We start from the raw sequence: 15,820 nt of genomic DNA, 5'->3' as shown, positions 1-15,820 counted from the left end.
GACGAATGCAAGGAGGAGGATTTCTTGTTCATCAAGGGTTACAAAAAGTAAGACACGAGACACAGGCAAGATTGGTTTTTTTTTCTGACTTTATTTTCCAAAATTCTTTGAATATTTTTTTTCTTCACAACACTTTGGCCCCTTCACTTTTTGTTTTAAATTATCAGTAAGGAGGATATCTTTTTCTCAATCCGGTTCTGATGTACTGATCGTCGGTTCCCCGTCCCGTCGGAAGACAGGTTGCCGGATCGACGAGAAGCATTCCCTGATCGGTTCTGCACGAGGACACGTCAAGGAGGTTGCGGAACGCCGACGAGCTGTGTTCGTGTTCCCCGTAGAATCCTTTGTTGACGCTCTTGAATGCGCAAGGTTCGGACTGGCTGCTGTCATGGTACTGTCTACCCTGTATGCCGACGTTAGATTCCTCTTTAAGATTGTGGCTGAACACCGGCTTGTAGAACTGGTCCAGGTCCGAATTGTACTGTTCTACCGGCTGTCTGCTCAGGAGGTACGTTCTGTGCACGCCGCTGGCTCCGCCCGCGTTGTCTGTCATCCAGAGAGGGCGCCTCCGAAGCTCCAATCGTCGCGTACGGATTCGTCGTGAACTTCTCGGTGATCTCGTTCAGCTGATCTAGGGACTGGTTGGAGTTGCCGTCGGCGACGGACACCCTGCCGTTCACGATCATCAACTCCTGCGCCTCGGGATCGAAGCACGCCGGCAGAGGCACAGCCACGAAATCCCTGTGTCCCTGTCGCTGGTGCTGCTGCGAGGGATTCATGATTGTGCATCCCATGCCTCTGACGTATCCCAACCCGGCGACGTAGTGCTGCGCCCTCGTGTTGTCCATCGGGCTGGTGTCCACGTAGGTGATCTCGATGCGCCAGATCGTCTTGTAGGACGACGCGTTCGTCTCGATCGCGTCCAACTTTCCGTTGCCCAGGAAGAGATAGCGGTTGTTGGCTCCCGACTTGGCCATCACGACGCTGCACGTCCGCTGCTCCACGGTCCGGAACAGGAGGAACGCCGTGTTGACGTACACTCCCTCTCTCACCAGCACCCGGGTCGTCGTCGGATTCTGCAGCATGGACAGGAAAAGCAGCGTGAAGACTCCGACGCCTTTCGATACCGGCAGCGAGGAAACCCTGTCCGCTCTGTACGAGTAATTTCTGTTCACGAACGGTTCCGGTTCGCCTCTGGGACCGGCGAACAAGTAGTACGGAAAGTACTTCGTCACGTCTTCGACCGTCCTTCCAAGGCAGTCGGCGCTCGGGGACGTCGTCGACACGAACGTGAGCACTTTGTCTTCGTTGCGAACCAGATTGCATTTCGCGTTCGTGTGGTCGGTAAGGGACTGGCAGAATGTAACGGCCTCCTCGCGTACAGTGGGCCGCCATCCCCGATTTCCGCCCGTCACCGCGAATATTCTAGGAGACAGAAGCCGGAGCACGATGCGATCGAAGACGATCTCCCTTATCTCGAACTCCCTGTTCGCACCGTCCGGTTCTCCGCGGAATGACGCTTTTCCCGCGTTCGTGAACAGCCACGAGTGCGTGGAGTTGGCGTTCGTTCTGGTCAGCGACTTGTACTTCTCGATTATCAGGTCGACGAGGGACAGTATGCTCTCGAGCGCTTCGGCCGTCTCCGCGTTCAGTTTGTCTCGTTGGTCATCTCGGGCCATCTGCCTCTCCAAATTTTCCTTTATCGCGGAAAGATGACGGTATCTGACGAAGTGCGTCAATCCGCCGTTGTTGCGCACGTCGGCGATCAGGTTCGCGAGCGCCTCGTCTCCGTTCTCCACTCTCGCGTACATCTCGCAGGTTTCGGCGGTCCACTTCAAAGCCAAGCTGCCGCGAAGGTATCAGAAGGCGCACTCGTACAATTGATCGAACGAATGTTCGGACATCAGACACCTGGCCATCATCGTCATGCCAGCAATCACGTCGCCGTTGTCGACGGGCGGTTCGGGAAGTTCGCTGTGTCCGTAGGCGATCGCCGAAAAGAACTTCTTCCTCGGATTGTAGAACACCTTGCGACTGGGTCTGAAGAGACAGGATCTGCGACCGAGATTCTGCCTGGAGATGCAGTCGGCGTCGAATTCCGCCTGCTCCATGCGGTCCATGATGCGGTGCAGGGCGGGGGTGTCCGAGAACATGCGTCTGTACCGAGAGGGGTCGTACGTCTCCGGTTTGAAGTACCCGCTGCGTTCCATCACGTCCGACATGCGGATCGTCCCGTCCGTCAGCACGTCCAGATCTGTCACGCGGATCTCGTTCCAGGGAACGCTCGTCACTTTGTCGAAGCTCGGCCCTCTGGATTGTCCGCGTTGCAGCGGATTGCAGCCGATCACGTTGTAGTTCTTGAAGTTCGCCGTCAGTTCGGACAGGTTCCTCCTGTTACCGTCGTTGACGGTGGTTTCTGGCATGACCATCACGTACCTTTCGGAGCCGTTCACGAGCATTACCTTGGGTGGCGACGACGCTTCAAGTTCGGCACCCGCTCTTTCTCTTTTCTTGCATGGTACGCAATGATGTCTAACACTCTTAGCCACTCTCTGTAGATTTAGTATCCAGTATCTCAAACGAACCCGGGCCACAGTTGACTGTACTCCACAATGACTCCTTTTGTGCGCATGCGTAACGTATAACTTCGAAAATCTATGGTGTGCTGGCAATAGCGGCACTTCCTGGTTGTTGTAACTGAAATTAACGTGTCTTTGGGCCCGAGCTCCCACCACAATGACACCATCGTCTCGAACTCTTGGAGATAATTTAGCATACTGGTCATCGAATCGTTTTTTGTCATTCAAGAGTTTATCCATTATGGGTTTCTGACATTCAATAATCCAGAACAACTCCGCATCGTTAATTTCCTTTGCTGTTGGTGTAGCTACACCACCAGAGAAGGTTTTCCTTTTGTAAATGTTCATCACTGTTGCTGTGCCTGCAGGAGTCTAGTGTAGCTACTATATCGTTCGATATTGATCCTGTCGGCTAGTCTATCGACTTCTATGGCATCGGCAATCATCACAACTTTGACTCTCTCTGGGAGGTTGTTCTCAGAACAGCTCTGCTGTATTGGCCATTGCTCCACTGGATCTCGCAGAAAATCTGGTCCAAGCTGTCAGGTGCTGTCAACGCTGAGTTCAGAAGGTCGTTCGCCCCTGGTAATGAGATCACCCACATTCAGTTCACCCTTGCACCACCACCAGTCTTGAGGGTTAGTTGCGGACTGTATCTCCCCAATCCTTGTAAATGCAAAAGTCTGAAAGCCGTAGCTTTGCTTCTGAATCATTGCTCTGACTATCTCACTATCAATTATATGGTATTCCCTCTCGAAAGATAACCTCATCTCTTTCTTAATGTAACATGTCAAGCGCTTATTAAGTACTGCTCCGCTCAGCTCCAATCTCACAATACTGATGATCTGTAATGGGGCTACCCTGTTCTTGCTAGCAATTAGTCGACAAGCATATCTACTGTCCTTGAGTAGGTACCTGGCATATGCAACCGCGCCAAATGCCTGTTCAGACCCATCTGAGAAAACCACGAGCGTCGGCCTTGTGTTTGGTTCTGCATCCTCTGGTTTAATACATCTGGGGAAGCAAATGCTGGCAATATCGGTTAATTCATTGAAGAACTGAAACCACTGTTCTCTCATTGCATCTGGTAGGGTGTCGTCCCATCCCAACTTCTCACCCCATATCTTCCGGAGGAGTATTTTCCCTTTCACCGTGAACGGCGAGATCAAACCTAATGGGTCATAGATGCCATTAATACTGCTTAAACAATAACTTTTTGTGAGAACCACTGGCGCTTTCAACTTTGTAGTGAATTTGAATACATCTTCATATGAGTCCCATGCGATTCCTAGGACTTTCTCGGTACCCTTCGCAATCAACTCCTTGTCTGTGATTTCGCCACCATTTCATGAGATTACCCACTTCTTGACTGCAAAGTTTCTTGGTGCGATTAACTTGTCGATGTCCTGCGAAAGACGCAACGCAGCTTCTCTTGACTCAACAGACTCCAGTATATTATCAACATAAACATTGCGCAGGATTGTGTCGGCAGCTTTATATAATTTATCCTTCCCTCGTTCGGCCGTTTTCCTCAAAGCTACTGTAGCTATTGTAGCAGAGGGCCGATCACCCATGTTAACCACAGTCATGCAAAAGGTCTTAGGTTTTTGTGTGACATTCATATTTCGCCATAGGAATCGGTGATAGTGTTGATCTCATACTGTGGTGCTGATGCAGTGGTACATTTTACGGATGTCTGCCACAAGTGCTACTGAGTTTTCCCTAAATCGAATTAGCACTCCTAAAAGAGCGTTTACAATGTCTGGGCCCTTAGCCCAGTAATTGTTAAGGATATGTCCTTGATAAGATGCGCTACTATTAAATACGATTCGCATGGGTGTGCTACTGCTGTCAGGCTTCATTACCGCATGGTGTGCAATGTAGTATATAGGCCCATCATAGCAATCCAACTCCCTTTTTCCAATTTCCCTTGCAACATTTCGCTCTAGCATATCTCGTATTTGAGCGTCATATGCATCAGCTTTCGTTGGGTCCTTTCTCAACCTGTGTTCTAGGGACTTAGGGCAGCCAGTACACCGTTTCGGTTGTCTGGTAACTCGAATGGGTCTCTAATCCAGGGATACTCTTTTTCCAATATGAACCACAGAATGTAAGGTTTTTCTCTATTAGCGGCAACTCTCTTTCCTCTTTCAATGTATACTCCTTGGCTCCCACCGGGCATCTACCACAACGACAACGACTGTGGGTTGCACTGAACACCCATACCTTCTATCATGAAGAAAGAGTTCAAATTACATGTTGTCACATGATGTCAACTGCTTGTAGCCTTGTCGGGAGATACCCGGCGTACTCGTACCCCATGAGCAAGTCGACATGGCCGGTTGGTCGTTCTATCTCTTCGACTTTGATGCCGCTGAACAAGCCCACTACATGCTGGACTGCTATGTGTTCTATATTGGACGTGATCTGCTCGATTCCATATGCATATACATTTACAATAAACCCTTGCTTATCTACTAGAGGTACAAGATAACGGAAGCTATCGACTTCCTCCGTCGTTCCGCCAACTTTAGTGATGGCAATTGTTATGGGGTCTTCTTTTAATCCTGCAGCCCTTGCCGATTTGTTGGTGATAAGGGACGATGTGGCGCAGCCATCAAAGAGGACGTTCATGTGTTTAGCTCATACCCTTACTTTCATTAACTGCAAGAGACAGATTCCAGTTTGCTTTGGAGTAGCTACAGTATGGGTGTTAATTGTGGTTTCAGGCTGGATGATGTTGGAGTTTCCAAGAGTACCATCATGCAAAGTTGAGTGATGAAGTCGCGTGCAACTGAATACACCAAATTGTCATTTCTTTCAGCACTCAGCTACCCGATGACCCTTTGATAGACAACCAAAACAGGCGCCCTTTTCTCTTGCCAGCTTCGTTTTTTCTGCCAGCGACTTTGCCAGGTAAATCCGACATTCAGATGTGTTGTGCTGGCCTCCGTCGTGAATAAGACAAATTTTGTTGCTCCCTTGTCTCGAAACGTCAGCACTCTGCTTTACCTCTGCGGCATTGATGGTAAGGTGTGGAGACTGCTTACTTTTTGCACCTGTTCTCACTCCTGATGCTTCGTATTCAACACTTTTTTTTCCCTCACTAGAAACCGAAGGAGTGCAGGAAATCTATTGGAACGGTCTACAACAGTTTTCTCATCATACAATGATCTCGACCACTCCCTTCGAATTGTAGGTGGTAGCTTCTTTTCGATATCGCCAACGACTCTGGTGTTGGACATTTCCCTTTCCATTCCCAGCTTCCCAGATCATTATAACCTCTTTCAACAATATCCACCAGATCGACAAACCTTTGGTCCTCTCCGTCCTTTAATGTATCGATACTTTCAAAGTCATGCATGATGACATCTGCCAATTTAATTGGGTCGCCATATCGTTCGTCCAGTCTCCTCCAGATTTCCTGAATATCGTCATCCACTGCGCCAATAACTTGAAGCGGTTTCACTCCCAGCGATTTTCGCAACACAAAAGCTGCTTGATCCTTAGTCGCCTCAGGCAAGATGAACTTTGTGAAGTCTGTCTTGAACCTTGAAAATAATCTTATATCACCTTCAAAAATTGGCAATCCTTTCTTCTCATCTTTAGGCTTTGTGACTGTACTCTTGGTGTGGTGCTCCAAAATTATGCAAACTTTATTACTGGCCTCGCCATACAGATCACGCACTGACTGAAGCCAAGTATTCTCATTGTCCCCCTGTTCAGTGGGTAGCATTGCAGCGTAATTCATGTGGGCAGCCTTTACTTCCTCCATCAATTTTACTAGATCACTTTTCGTGTGAGCAGGAAAACGCAGAAGGACTTAATTGATGACTTCTGGACATTCTCAAAAATTTATATAAGTAGTTTGTTTTATTATTGTTATTGTTATTAATGATATTGTTATTATTGTTATTGTTATTATTGTGATCTTTATTATTGCTGTCTCTTATACACATCTAAACTACTGCTTCATGCCGATTGTTGACGGCAGTCCAGGCTTCTTTCAGGTCGCAGCCGAGCATGTCCACATACTCTACCGACTTATTTTGCTCAACGGCCACCTGAATAGAATTACAGATTCTTGTAAACCTCCCCTTTGCAATGCCTCTCAATTTCTTTTCGCCGGGTTCAGTCATATTTGATTCACTGGATTAAGTTAAAATCCTAAACAAATAAGTATTTATATCGTAGCTCACTTATCCTGTTCAGCACAGCTCTCAGCGTAGTCTCCTCAAGATTGGTATCACAACACATTCAGGGTTAGCGTTAACTTGAGAGTAACCTGATCTTCGATATCAGCTGACTTGCGGTTGCTGTCACTTCACTGTGCCCAGTAGAACATCAGTATTTCGAATGTAAAGAATACCCGTGTCACACGTTTAAACGTTTTTAAACATCCTTTAATCCACAACATATAATCAAAGTTCACAATGTTCGAAATCTGCAAGATAACGATACTACTAATTACCATTCTATCAAATCAGATATAACTATTAAAGAATCATCACTAGGCCCATATTAGTATGATTTACATACTCAAAAGGTGGTCACATAATAACATAACAGTAACTAAAACTCTAAATCTAAATTAATCAACTGCTTCTTCACTAAATATCATAGCATTGGTTACTCATAGCTTTCTTACTGTATAAAATGAGGATTATGAACTTACACAGTTTAACGTCTACAATAAAGATTATAAATCACAGGAATACTTATTCTCATCTCACATGTATACATGTGTGTATGCTACACCTTAGTGTGATCTCTGACCTTGAGAATGTCATTTGCTATTAAAACACAGAGGGCGCTGTCTAAGACTAAGAGATTATCAAAAATATTACAGCATTAAAGGAGACACTATCTCCGAGCCTGTTCTAGCATACTCTGACTTTTCCCATACCATTTGAGTTAAAGATAGATGCATCATTTAAAAGGCTAGGGGCTGTATTGTACCAGTATCAAGAGGGAAAGCAAATAGTAATAGCCTATGCTAGTCGTATATTGCGAGGAGCAGAGAGAAAAATGGAAACGTTATTCAAGTATGAATCTGGAGTTGTTAGGATTAAAATTGGCGGTAGCAGAAATTTGAGAGACCATCTCTTAGGGTGTAAATGTGTGGTATTCACAGATAATAATTCTTTTGCTTGATTCTGCAAAGCACAGGCATGCTTTGATTTTGAAGTACGGTACAAATCAGGAAAATCAAACCAGGCAGCTGATGGGCTTTCTAGGTTACCACAGAGTGTAAAGATGTGTAGGATAGTAACAGGTCAAACAACGCTACCAGATTTCCAGGAAAATGACCCAACTTGAGACGCCAAGGTGTTGGCTACGGATGCTCTACCTGTATTTCCGTGGTATGAGGATTCCCAGTTGCGAGAATTACAGTTAAAAGATAAATCAATTCGTTTGTTGGTGTACTATGTCAATTAAGGTAGAAAGACGAACGTAGTAGAAAGAGCGACAAAGAGCAAGGAATTCATGCTTATGTTGAAACATTTCAATAATATGATAATGAAGAATGGTGTTTTATATAGTACAGGAGCATACGAAAGGAGATGGCGTTTGATGTTAGCTAAGGTGTTAATGAATGAAGTGCTATGACCAAGCTGGTCATCAAGGGGTTAACCAAACACTTAGCCTAGCTAAGGAAAGGTGCTATTGGCCTAGGCGTTCAAAGAATGCAGAAGATTGGTGCCAACGTTGTGAAGGCTGTTGTGAAAAGTTTTTTCGAAGACTAAGATGGAATCAAGTATTAAAGAACCAATTTCAAGTATCAGAGTGTCACAATGTGAATGAATTTATTGTTAGGTTAACTTCACACTTGTTAAACTCAATGCAAATTAAGTTATTTCACCTGGTTATGCAAATGAGAGATTGAGTGTGCGAGTGAGAAAGAAAGAGATTAGGCAGAGAGTGTTGAGGCATGGCACATGTCACACACACCAGTTTTTGTTAAACCTACATTTAGTGAGGTTTTGTATGTGTTTTTATGTGTTGCTTGTGAAGTCTCTCCTAAGAGAGCAAAATTTGGTATGCAAGCTTTTAAGCCTACACAAAGTGAAGTCTTTTATGTGCTACTCGTATGCAATCTTATGTGTGCTCTGCTGAGATAGGCGAATTATTTTCCTGTGTGATTATTGTATCCTGTGTGGATCATTTGAATACTGTCCTGTGTTTACCAGTGAATTATTGTCCTGTGTGGACTATTTGGTTACTGTATCCTGTGTGGATCGTCTGAATATCCTGTGTGGACCAGCAGAATTTTGTCCTGTGTGGACTAGCAGAACTTTGCCTTGTGTAGACAATCAGAATAGTTTATCCTGTGTGGATCCTCTGATTACTGTTGTGGGTGGACTGTATGGTTATTTGTGCCGTGTGGACCAGCGGAATACCGTGCGGTGTAGACTGCCTGTTATTTGTCCTGTGTGGACCAATTGATTACTGTACTGTGTGGACCAGCAAATTTAACTATCCTGTGTGGATTGCGCTATTGTCTTTTGTTTCTGTGTGAGCAGGAAAACGCAGAAGGACTTAATTGATGACTTCTGGACATTCTCAAAAATTTATATAAGTAGTTTGTTTTATTATTGTTATTGTTATTAATGATATTGTTATTATTGTTATTGTTATTATTGTGATCTTTATTATTGTTATTGTTATTATTGTTATTGTTGTTATTTTTTTATTGTTATTATTATTGTTATTGTTTTTATTGTTGTTGTTAATATTGTTATTATTGTTATCAAATGGTTTTATTGCTATTGTTGTTATGGTTATTGCCATTGTTGCTTGCGAACTTGTTAATCTTGCTGGTGTGGGATATTAAGTAAATGGAAATGTGACTAGCAGATTTTGGTTGTTTTTATTATTCTTGTGAGTTTGGTTTTGACAAACGACTACTGCGACGACTTTGGCCCGATCTGTGACACAGAGCAACACGACCAAACGAAATTTAGGTCATAGACTTTACGATTTTAGACAAAGATAGAGCTGGGAAGGAGAATGTGTGAATTATTTTTAAACTTTCATTTAGATTTAATGCCCCCCTCTTTCTTTAAATGTCATCCCTCAGATATCCGCAATGCTACTACTTACTCTTCCTTTAAATCGTCCCTCAAAAACTACCTTTATCTTCCTTTGCTGTAATCTGTATCTTTGGCCTTTTTAATTGTTATTTGAACTTGCACTGAAAATTCATTTAGATTTCTATTTTATTTTTTATTTTTAGTTTTATATATTATTTTGAATTTATTTATTGTCTGTAAATTAAAAATAAAATTTATATTTTTTTTCTCATTTGTATATTATATACAGTATTTATTTTATTTGATTATTTGATTAGGGATACTTTATTCTGACCTTATCTTTTTCTTTCTCTGTTGTTTTACTGTTTCCTTGACCTACTTACAGTAAATCGTTTTTTAATCCTGCTTGATTTATTTGATCTAGATGTGTATAAGAGACAGGTATATTACTTTTAATTAATTATTTCCATACTCTCTTTTGTTTTGATTTACTATGTGCACTGAGAGTCCCTAATGATCAGCTTTGGCTGGATGGACCACCCTCGTTAAGATTGTTGAAATAAAAATAAAATAAATTATGACTGACGTGTTTACTAAGTACATAGTTGCTGTTGAAACTAATTCACAGACAGCAGAGGTTACAGCAAAGAAGTTGGTAAAAGAGTGGTTCTCAAAATTTGGTGTCCCACATTAAATTCATTCAAACCAGGGCCGCAACTTTGAATCTGGTTTAATAGCAGCTTTATGTGCATTTCACGGTATCCAGAAACGCTTCAATAGTAACCTTCATGATTTGGGGCGGACACTCCCTGAAAGTCTGAAAATATGTTGGTCAGAACACCTATCAGAAGTATTATTTGCATATAACTCTACACCACATGCATCTACAGGGTATTTACCCTTCCATCTTATGTTTAGGAGAGAAACAATTTTGCATGTCGATTTCTTATTGGGACTAACGGATGGAGCGCAAGCTGTTGAAAATGTAGAGAGTGATTGGCTCAGTACCCACGCAGAAACCATTAGAACTATTCATGTGAAAGCACAGAAGAACTTGAGATACCAAGCCCAGAAACATAATGCGATTGCCAACCTAAGGAGTGAAAGAGAAGAGGTTAGAGATTTGCACAATGGTCAGACTAAAGCAACATCCTCTGGGACGTTTTAAAATAGCCAACCAATGGCCTGATGATTCTTATACAGTAGTAAAAGGTGCAGTGACTCGTCTACTTATATGATCAGGGACCGAGAACGAAAAGATAAACGTGTCCACAGAAGGGAGATTAAAGAGATTTTAGGAGTAAATGATGAGATTGCCCAAGTGACAGACAATGGTGATGAGGAAGACAATGATGAGTTGGAGGCGTTGTGTGAGAAATAGTTTTTTTTTTTACAGAAAAAAAAATATAAATAAAATATAAAAATATGAAAAATAAAAGACACTGTAAGTTAATCCAATTAAAGTTATTACGAACATTTGATTATATTGTGTAGTGTGGGGACACCCTACATTTACATCTGGGGGTGTGAGGGTTTTGCTGTATTATTTGGGAAACATTGTCAGTTGCTTGCGACAGCCATTTTCCACGGTATCCCTGTGGGTCACGAAAATCGTTACTGTCATCATAATTCGTCGGACCGATTTCTTTAATCTGAGATGATGATATTATATTAATTGTTATGTAGCAGATATAATATGAGCTATAATAATGGTTGCTGTACATTGAGTGTGATAAAAGCAAATTGTTACATTGCTATATGACTAGGGCAGCTGACAATGTGCTTCCACACTGTCTTAAAGATACTTTAGTACGTTTCACCGCAATGAATGAATGCGCTCGATCGTTGCCTGTTTGGATATACTACATTACATCTATTCGTAATGCTAGTGTTGTAGCTAAGTACCATATCACTAAGTATCTATGCTACCTTGTTTTTGATATTTCGAGACTCGTGTTGTAGTTGTTTTATAAATTACATGATATGCGTGGTTGTGCATGATTACACAATTTATAAAAATGGAATAGGCTTATGCAGCGCAAATAGGATATTGAGAACTTGAAGGGATTGTAACGGTAGTAATGTAATTATGCTATAGCTCAATTGAGTAGTAATGATTTAATTGTTCCCACGAAGTCTACCTTGATACCGAGACTTCTGTAGCCGAAACTTGTGTGTCCCTCTGAATATATCCTCCTTTAAATCGTACATACGGAGAAAACATCAGCGGATGACGGCGCCAACACTTTTCCAAACGGGATTTAAATTGATTTAACGTGTCTGCCTCAATCACATGGCTTGGTAAATTATTCCAAATATTGCACACAGCATTTGCAAAAAATTCTGACGCACTCTCAGTTTTAAACGAGGTATAATAATTTTTAATTTATGACCTAGTTTTTTATCCTTTAACAAGCTCAAAAAAGTATTACTTGGGATTCTATTTATTCCTTTAAATATTTTGTACACCTGAATTGTGCAGATTTTTGCCTTCTAAATTCTAAAGTGGGTAGATTCAGCATTAATTTTTAATCTTTGTTGGTATGGAAAGGGCCTTATCTTTGACACAATTCTTGTAGCGCGTTGTTGAATTTTTTTCCCAATTTATCCGATTTCTTCAAATATATATGCTGCCAAACTGGATTACAGTATTCCATGCTTGGCCTAACAATAGACTTGTAAAGGTGAACAAGAGACTGCCTATCTAAAAATTTAAATGACCTCTTTATCATTCCAAGTTTTCTATTTGCCTTTAAGGCAACTTGGGAAACACGAGAATCAAAAATGAGTTCCTAGATCAAGAGTTTTAATCACTGACTGAAGAATCTTTTGTCACGAGCATGTCAAATCGTAAACAGATTTTTCACATTCTTTTTACCAAAATGCATAACACTACATTATTCTAAATTAAAAGGTAGTTGCCACTTAACCGACCACTTAAAAAGCTCGTCAATATCATGTTGTAAGATACTGGACTCTTCCTTGTTTTTTACTTTCTTTTAAATTTTCGTATCATCTGCAAAAAAATAATGTTAACATCTAAATTCATTCCCTCTGGAAGATCATTAATATAGATATTAAAGAGTAACGACCCAGGACGCTGCCCTGAGGAATACCGCTAGTAACCAACTGGCAATCTGATTTAATTCCATTGACAACTACACGTTGTGATCTACATGAGAGAAACGCCTCAATCCACTTTAAAAAGTTTCCACCTATACCCAGGGGCGGATTTAGGGTGGGCGGCCCGGCCCCCCATTTTGGGAAGTAAAAAAAGAAAAAAAAAAGAGGGAAAAAGAAAAAAATAATAGCCCTGCATGTCTCAAATGTTATGTTCGGGCGTCTAGAACACAAAAATTTCGCGGGGGCATGCCCCTGGACCCCCTACGACAGTGTTGTCTCAATCGGCCCAACTTCCGCCCCCTTCCGCCCCCCTCCATTCCGCCCCCCCCCCTTTTGGACATTTCTGGATCCGCCCCTGTATACCATATGCCTTTAGTTTATTTAACAATCTTGCGTGCGGAACACTATCGAACGCTTTCTTAAAATCTAAGAACACGCAATCGTAACAAGAACCCTCGTCTAACCATGTAGTCCACTGATTCATAACTTTCAACATTGCCGTATTACATGAACGCCCGGCTCTAAAACCATGATGATGCTCAGAAAAAAGATCATTATATTCTATATGCTCCATCAGAGAATTCCTAACAAACGTTTCCATAGTTTTACATACTATCGATGTAGGCCTGTAGTTTAAAGGAACCAATCTATTTCCTTTCTTGAAAATAGGCACTACATCTGCTAGACTCCATGATGGAGGGACTATTCCGTCGTGTAACAGTTTAGAGAACATACATTACTAAGTTTCCACTCGTTTCCTTTAGCACTCGTGAATGATTATTATCCGGACCCGAACTTTTACAGATATCCATCTTGTTTAAGTACATCTCAATATCCTCTTTAATAAATTCAATGCTATTTAACTCTGAGGAAACACTTTGTGAGTTTAATTCAGGGATACAAGACAACTGTGAAAACTGATGCAAAAGATTTATAAATTAAATTGGCTTTATTCACATCAACTATAATTATATGACCATCACCATCTAATTAAACTACCAATACCAGATTTAAATTTAGTTTTATTTCGAAAATATTTCCAAAAAGTTTTTGGGTTCGTTCTCACATCCTTAGCCAAATTTGTCTCAAATGTAATTTTTGATTGCTTTACTGCAGTTGTTGTTTTGTTTCTCTGCTTGGCCTACTGCTTCCACGACTGCTCATTTTTTAAATTTCTGGTATCTGCTTATTATAAGTATCCACTTATTGTGTTTTAGATTATTTTGTTCCTTAACCTCAGCATTTATCCACTCTTTTCGTTTAATCAAAAACTTACTACGTGGCGGGACAAATTTATCGACACAACAATGTTAATTTCTCTTTCCAAAAGCTTACACATTTCCACTTCAGATTTAATATTACATATATCTTGGAATTTTGTGTGATTAAAGACCCTCTTCATACTATCATAGTCCCTTTTATAGTAATTCTTGACCACATGAATCTCTTCAATATTGATCTCTTCTCTAATTGCCACTTTAAACTTCAAAGCCGCGTGGTCACTTTTTCCGATTGGGGAGGGGGGGTCAATAGAAAAGTCAATTATTTCATCCTCGTCCTTCAAAAAAATTAAATCAAGTAAACTGGGTTGCTGTCCAGTCCGATTTCGAGTTCGACCTTTCACATGCTGAAACAAAAATAAGTCATTAACCAGACCAAGAAACAATCCACTATCAACCATATCACCTCCTTGAACTACTGAATCTAACCAATTTATATTTCCAAAATTAAAACTACAATAAATAATCAGATTTCAAGACATCCGCCTTACTAAATATGTCACGAATTTTGTTATTGTTTATTATTCGGGCTTCTGTAAACGCAACCGAGAATCATAGTTTCTTTTACAATTTGAATTCCTACCCAGACCGATTTTCCAAAATTTCCAGTATTAATAACATAAGCTCAAAAGAATTTTCTTTAACATAAATTCCAACACCTCTTTTTTGATGCTCAGGCAAAAATAACTGGAAACCTGTGATCTCTAATTCTACTCTCTGAATATCACTAGAAGTTGATTTCGGTAACATCTCTGTTAACATGATCACATTTGGGTTTTCTTTTTCAATTCTCAACTTTAACTCATCTCTTTTGTTTAGAAGAGAGTCACAATTTGTATACAAAAAAAATAATCTTATCCTTTTTTGATGTAATGAAATCATCGCTTTCTTCTTAAATTTTTCTTTTTAAACTAAAACGGTTTCTTTAAACCTTTGATGTTTATGGCTTTGTTCGAAAACAAAGCTTAATAATTTTAATTACCAAGTCCTTTTCCCCTTTTTCCTCTCGCTCTTTCAAAATCGCTATGAGATTCCTATATTCTATTCTCTCCGATTGAGTTCTATCTCTAGAAGCATGCACATTATCTTTCAACTTGTTCTCTTTTGCATTTTTCATTATCCTATCACAAGTTTCTATTTTTTTTTTAAACAGCATTGAGAGGTCTATCCTTTCCATCTCTTTTCCCCCAGGCGATATTGTGCCATAATTTCGAAGTCCGTACCCTCTAAGGAACTATCAATAACATTAGTTAATTTTTCCAAGTCAATGTTTTTACGAACAAGACCATCATCATCCTTTGACTCTGGGATACCGAAGAAAATCAAATTACTTTTTCTTCTATTTCGTTCATTAATTTCCTCTATTTCATTTCCTCTGGGGTCCCTCTGAGTCTGAGTGTTTAATGTTTCTAACTTTTTTCTAATGTTTTAACTAACGAAAAGGTGAATTGATTGTCTTATGTGCAGAACTCACGTAATATATAATAATAAATGTTCGTTTAGGCTCCTAATGATAACCCCATAGGGTAGGGACAATTTGAGTTTTGTTACGTGTGATAGACTAGTACGGATATTCGCAAAGTATAGCAACTTTTTCTGCCTGTCGTCACCGCAACTAATACTAACTCAAGAACTACTCGTTTCAACGCCCACTTTCTCTCACACCCAATACTTACACGGGTAAATAATTACAAACTCAAGATACCATTCATAGATTTATTTGCTTTGAAAGCCTCATCACATTGTCCATGTAATAACGAACCATACTTAATATGTAAGCATAAATATTGAACATTTAATATTA

General features: G+C 40.9%; 1 protein-coding gene across 1 annotated transcript; it reads right to left on the bottom strand.

Annotated features, from left to right (window-relative positions):
• Nucleotides 1-3,121: 3,121 nt before the first annotated feature.
• LOC117101487 lies at nucleotides 3,122-4,153 on the bottom strand. The gene is made up of 2 exons (XM_033241456.1): nucleotides 3,938-4,153; nucleotides 3,122-3,820 (listed from the first exon to the last, which is right to left on the bottom strand). The coding sequence occupies exons 1-2, from the start codon at nucleotides 4,151-4,153 to the stop codon at nucleotides 3,122-3,124; spliced, it is 915 nt and encodes a 304-aa protein (XP_033097347.1).
• Between the last annotated feature and the right edge of the window lie 11,667 nt (nucleotides 4,154-15,820).

This window comes from Anneissia japonica, unplaced genomic scaffold (genome assembly GCF_011630105.1).
Source record: "Anneissia japonica isolate Jap-2015-1 unplaced genomic scaffold, ASM1163010v1 scaffold4324_len49719_cov97, whole genome shotgun sequence".
In the NCBI taxonomy this organism is placed as follows: Eukaryota; Metazoa; Echinodermata; class Crinoidea; order Comatulida; family Comatulidae; genus Anneissia; species Anneissia japonica.
Note: the sequence above shows the minus strand (reverse complement) of the source record. Positions and strands in the feature narration are given on the sequence as shown.

Coding starts and splice junctions, on each gene's coding strand:
- LOC117101487 (XM_033241456.1), bottom strand. CDS start 4,153: ATGGGTGATCGGCCCTCTGCTACAATAGCTACAGTAGCTTTGAGGAAA. Junction 3,821..3,937: donor ACTTTGCAGTCAAGAAGTGG/GTAATCTCATGA, acceptor TTCACTACAAAG/TTGAAAGCGCCAGTGGTTCT.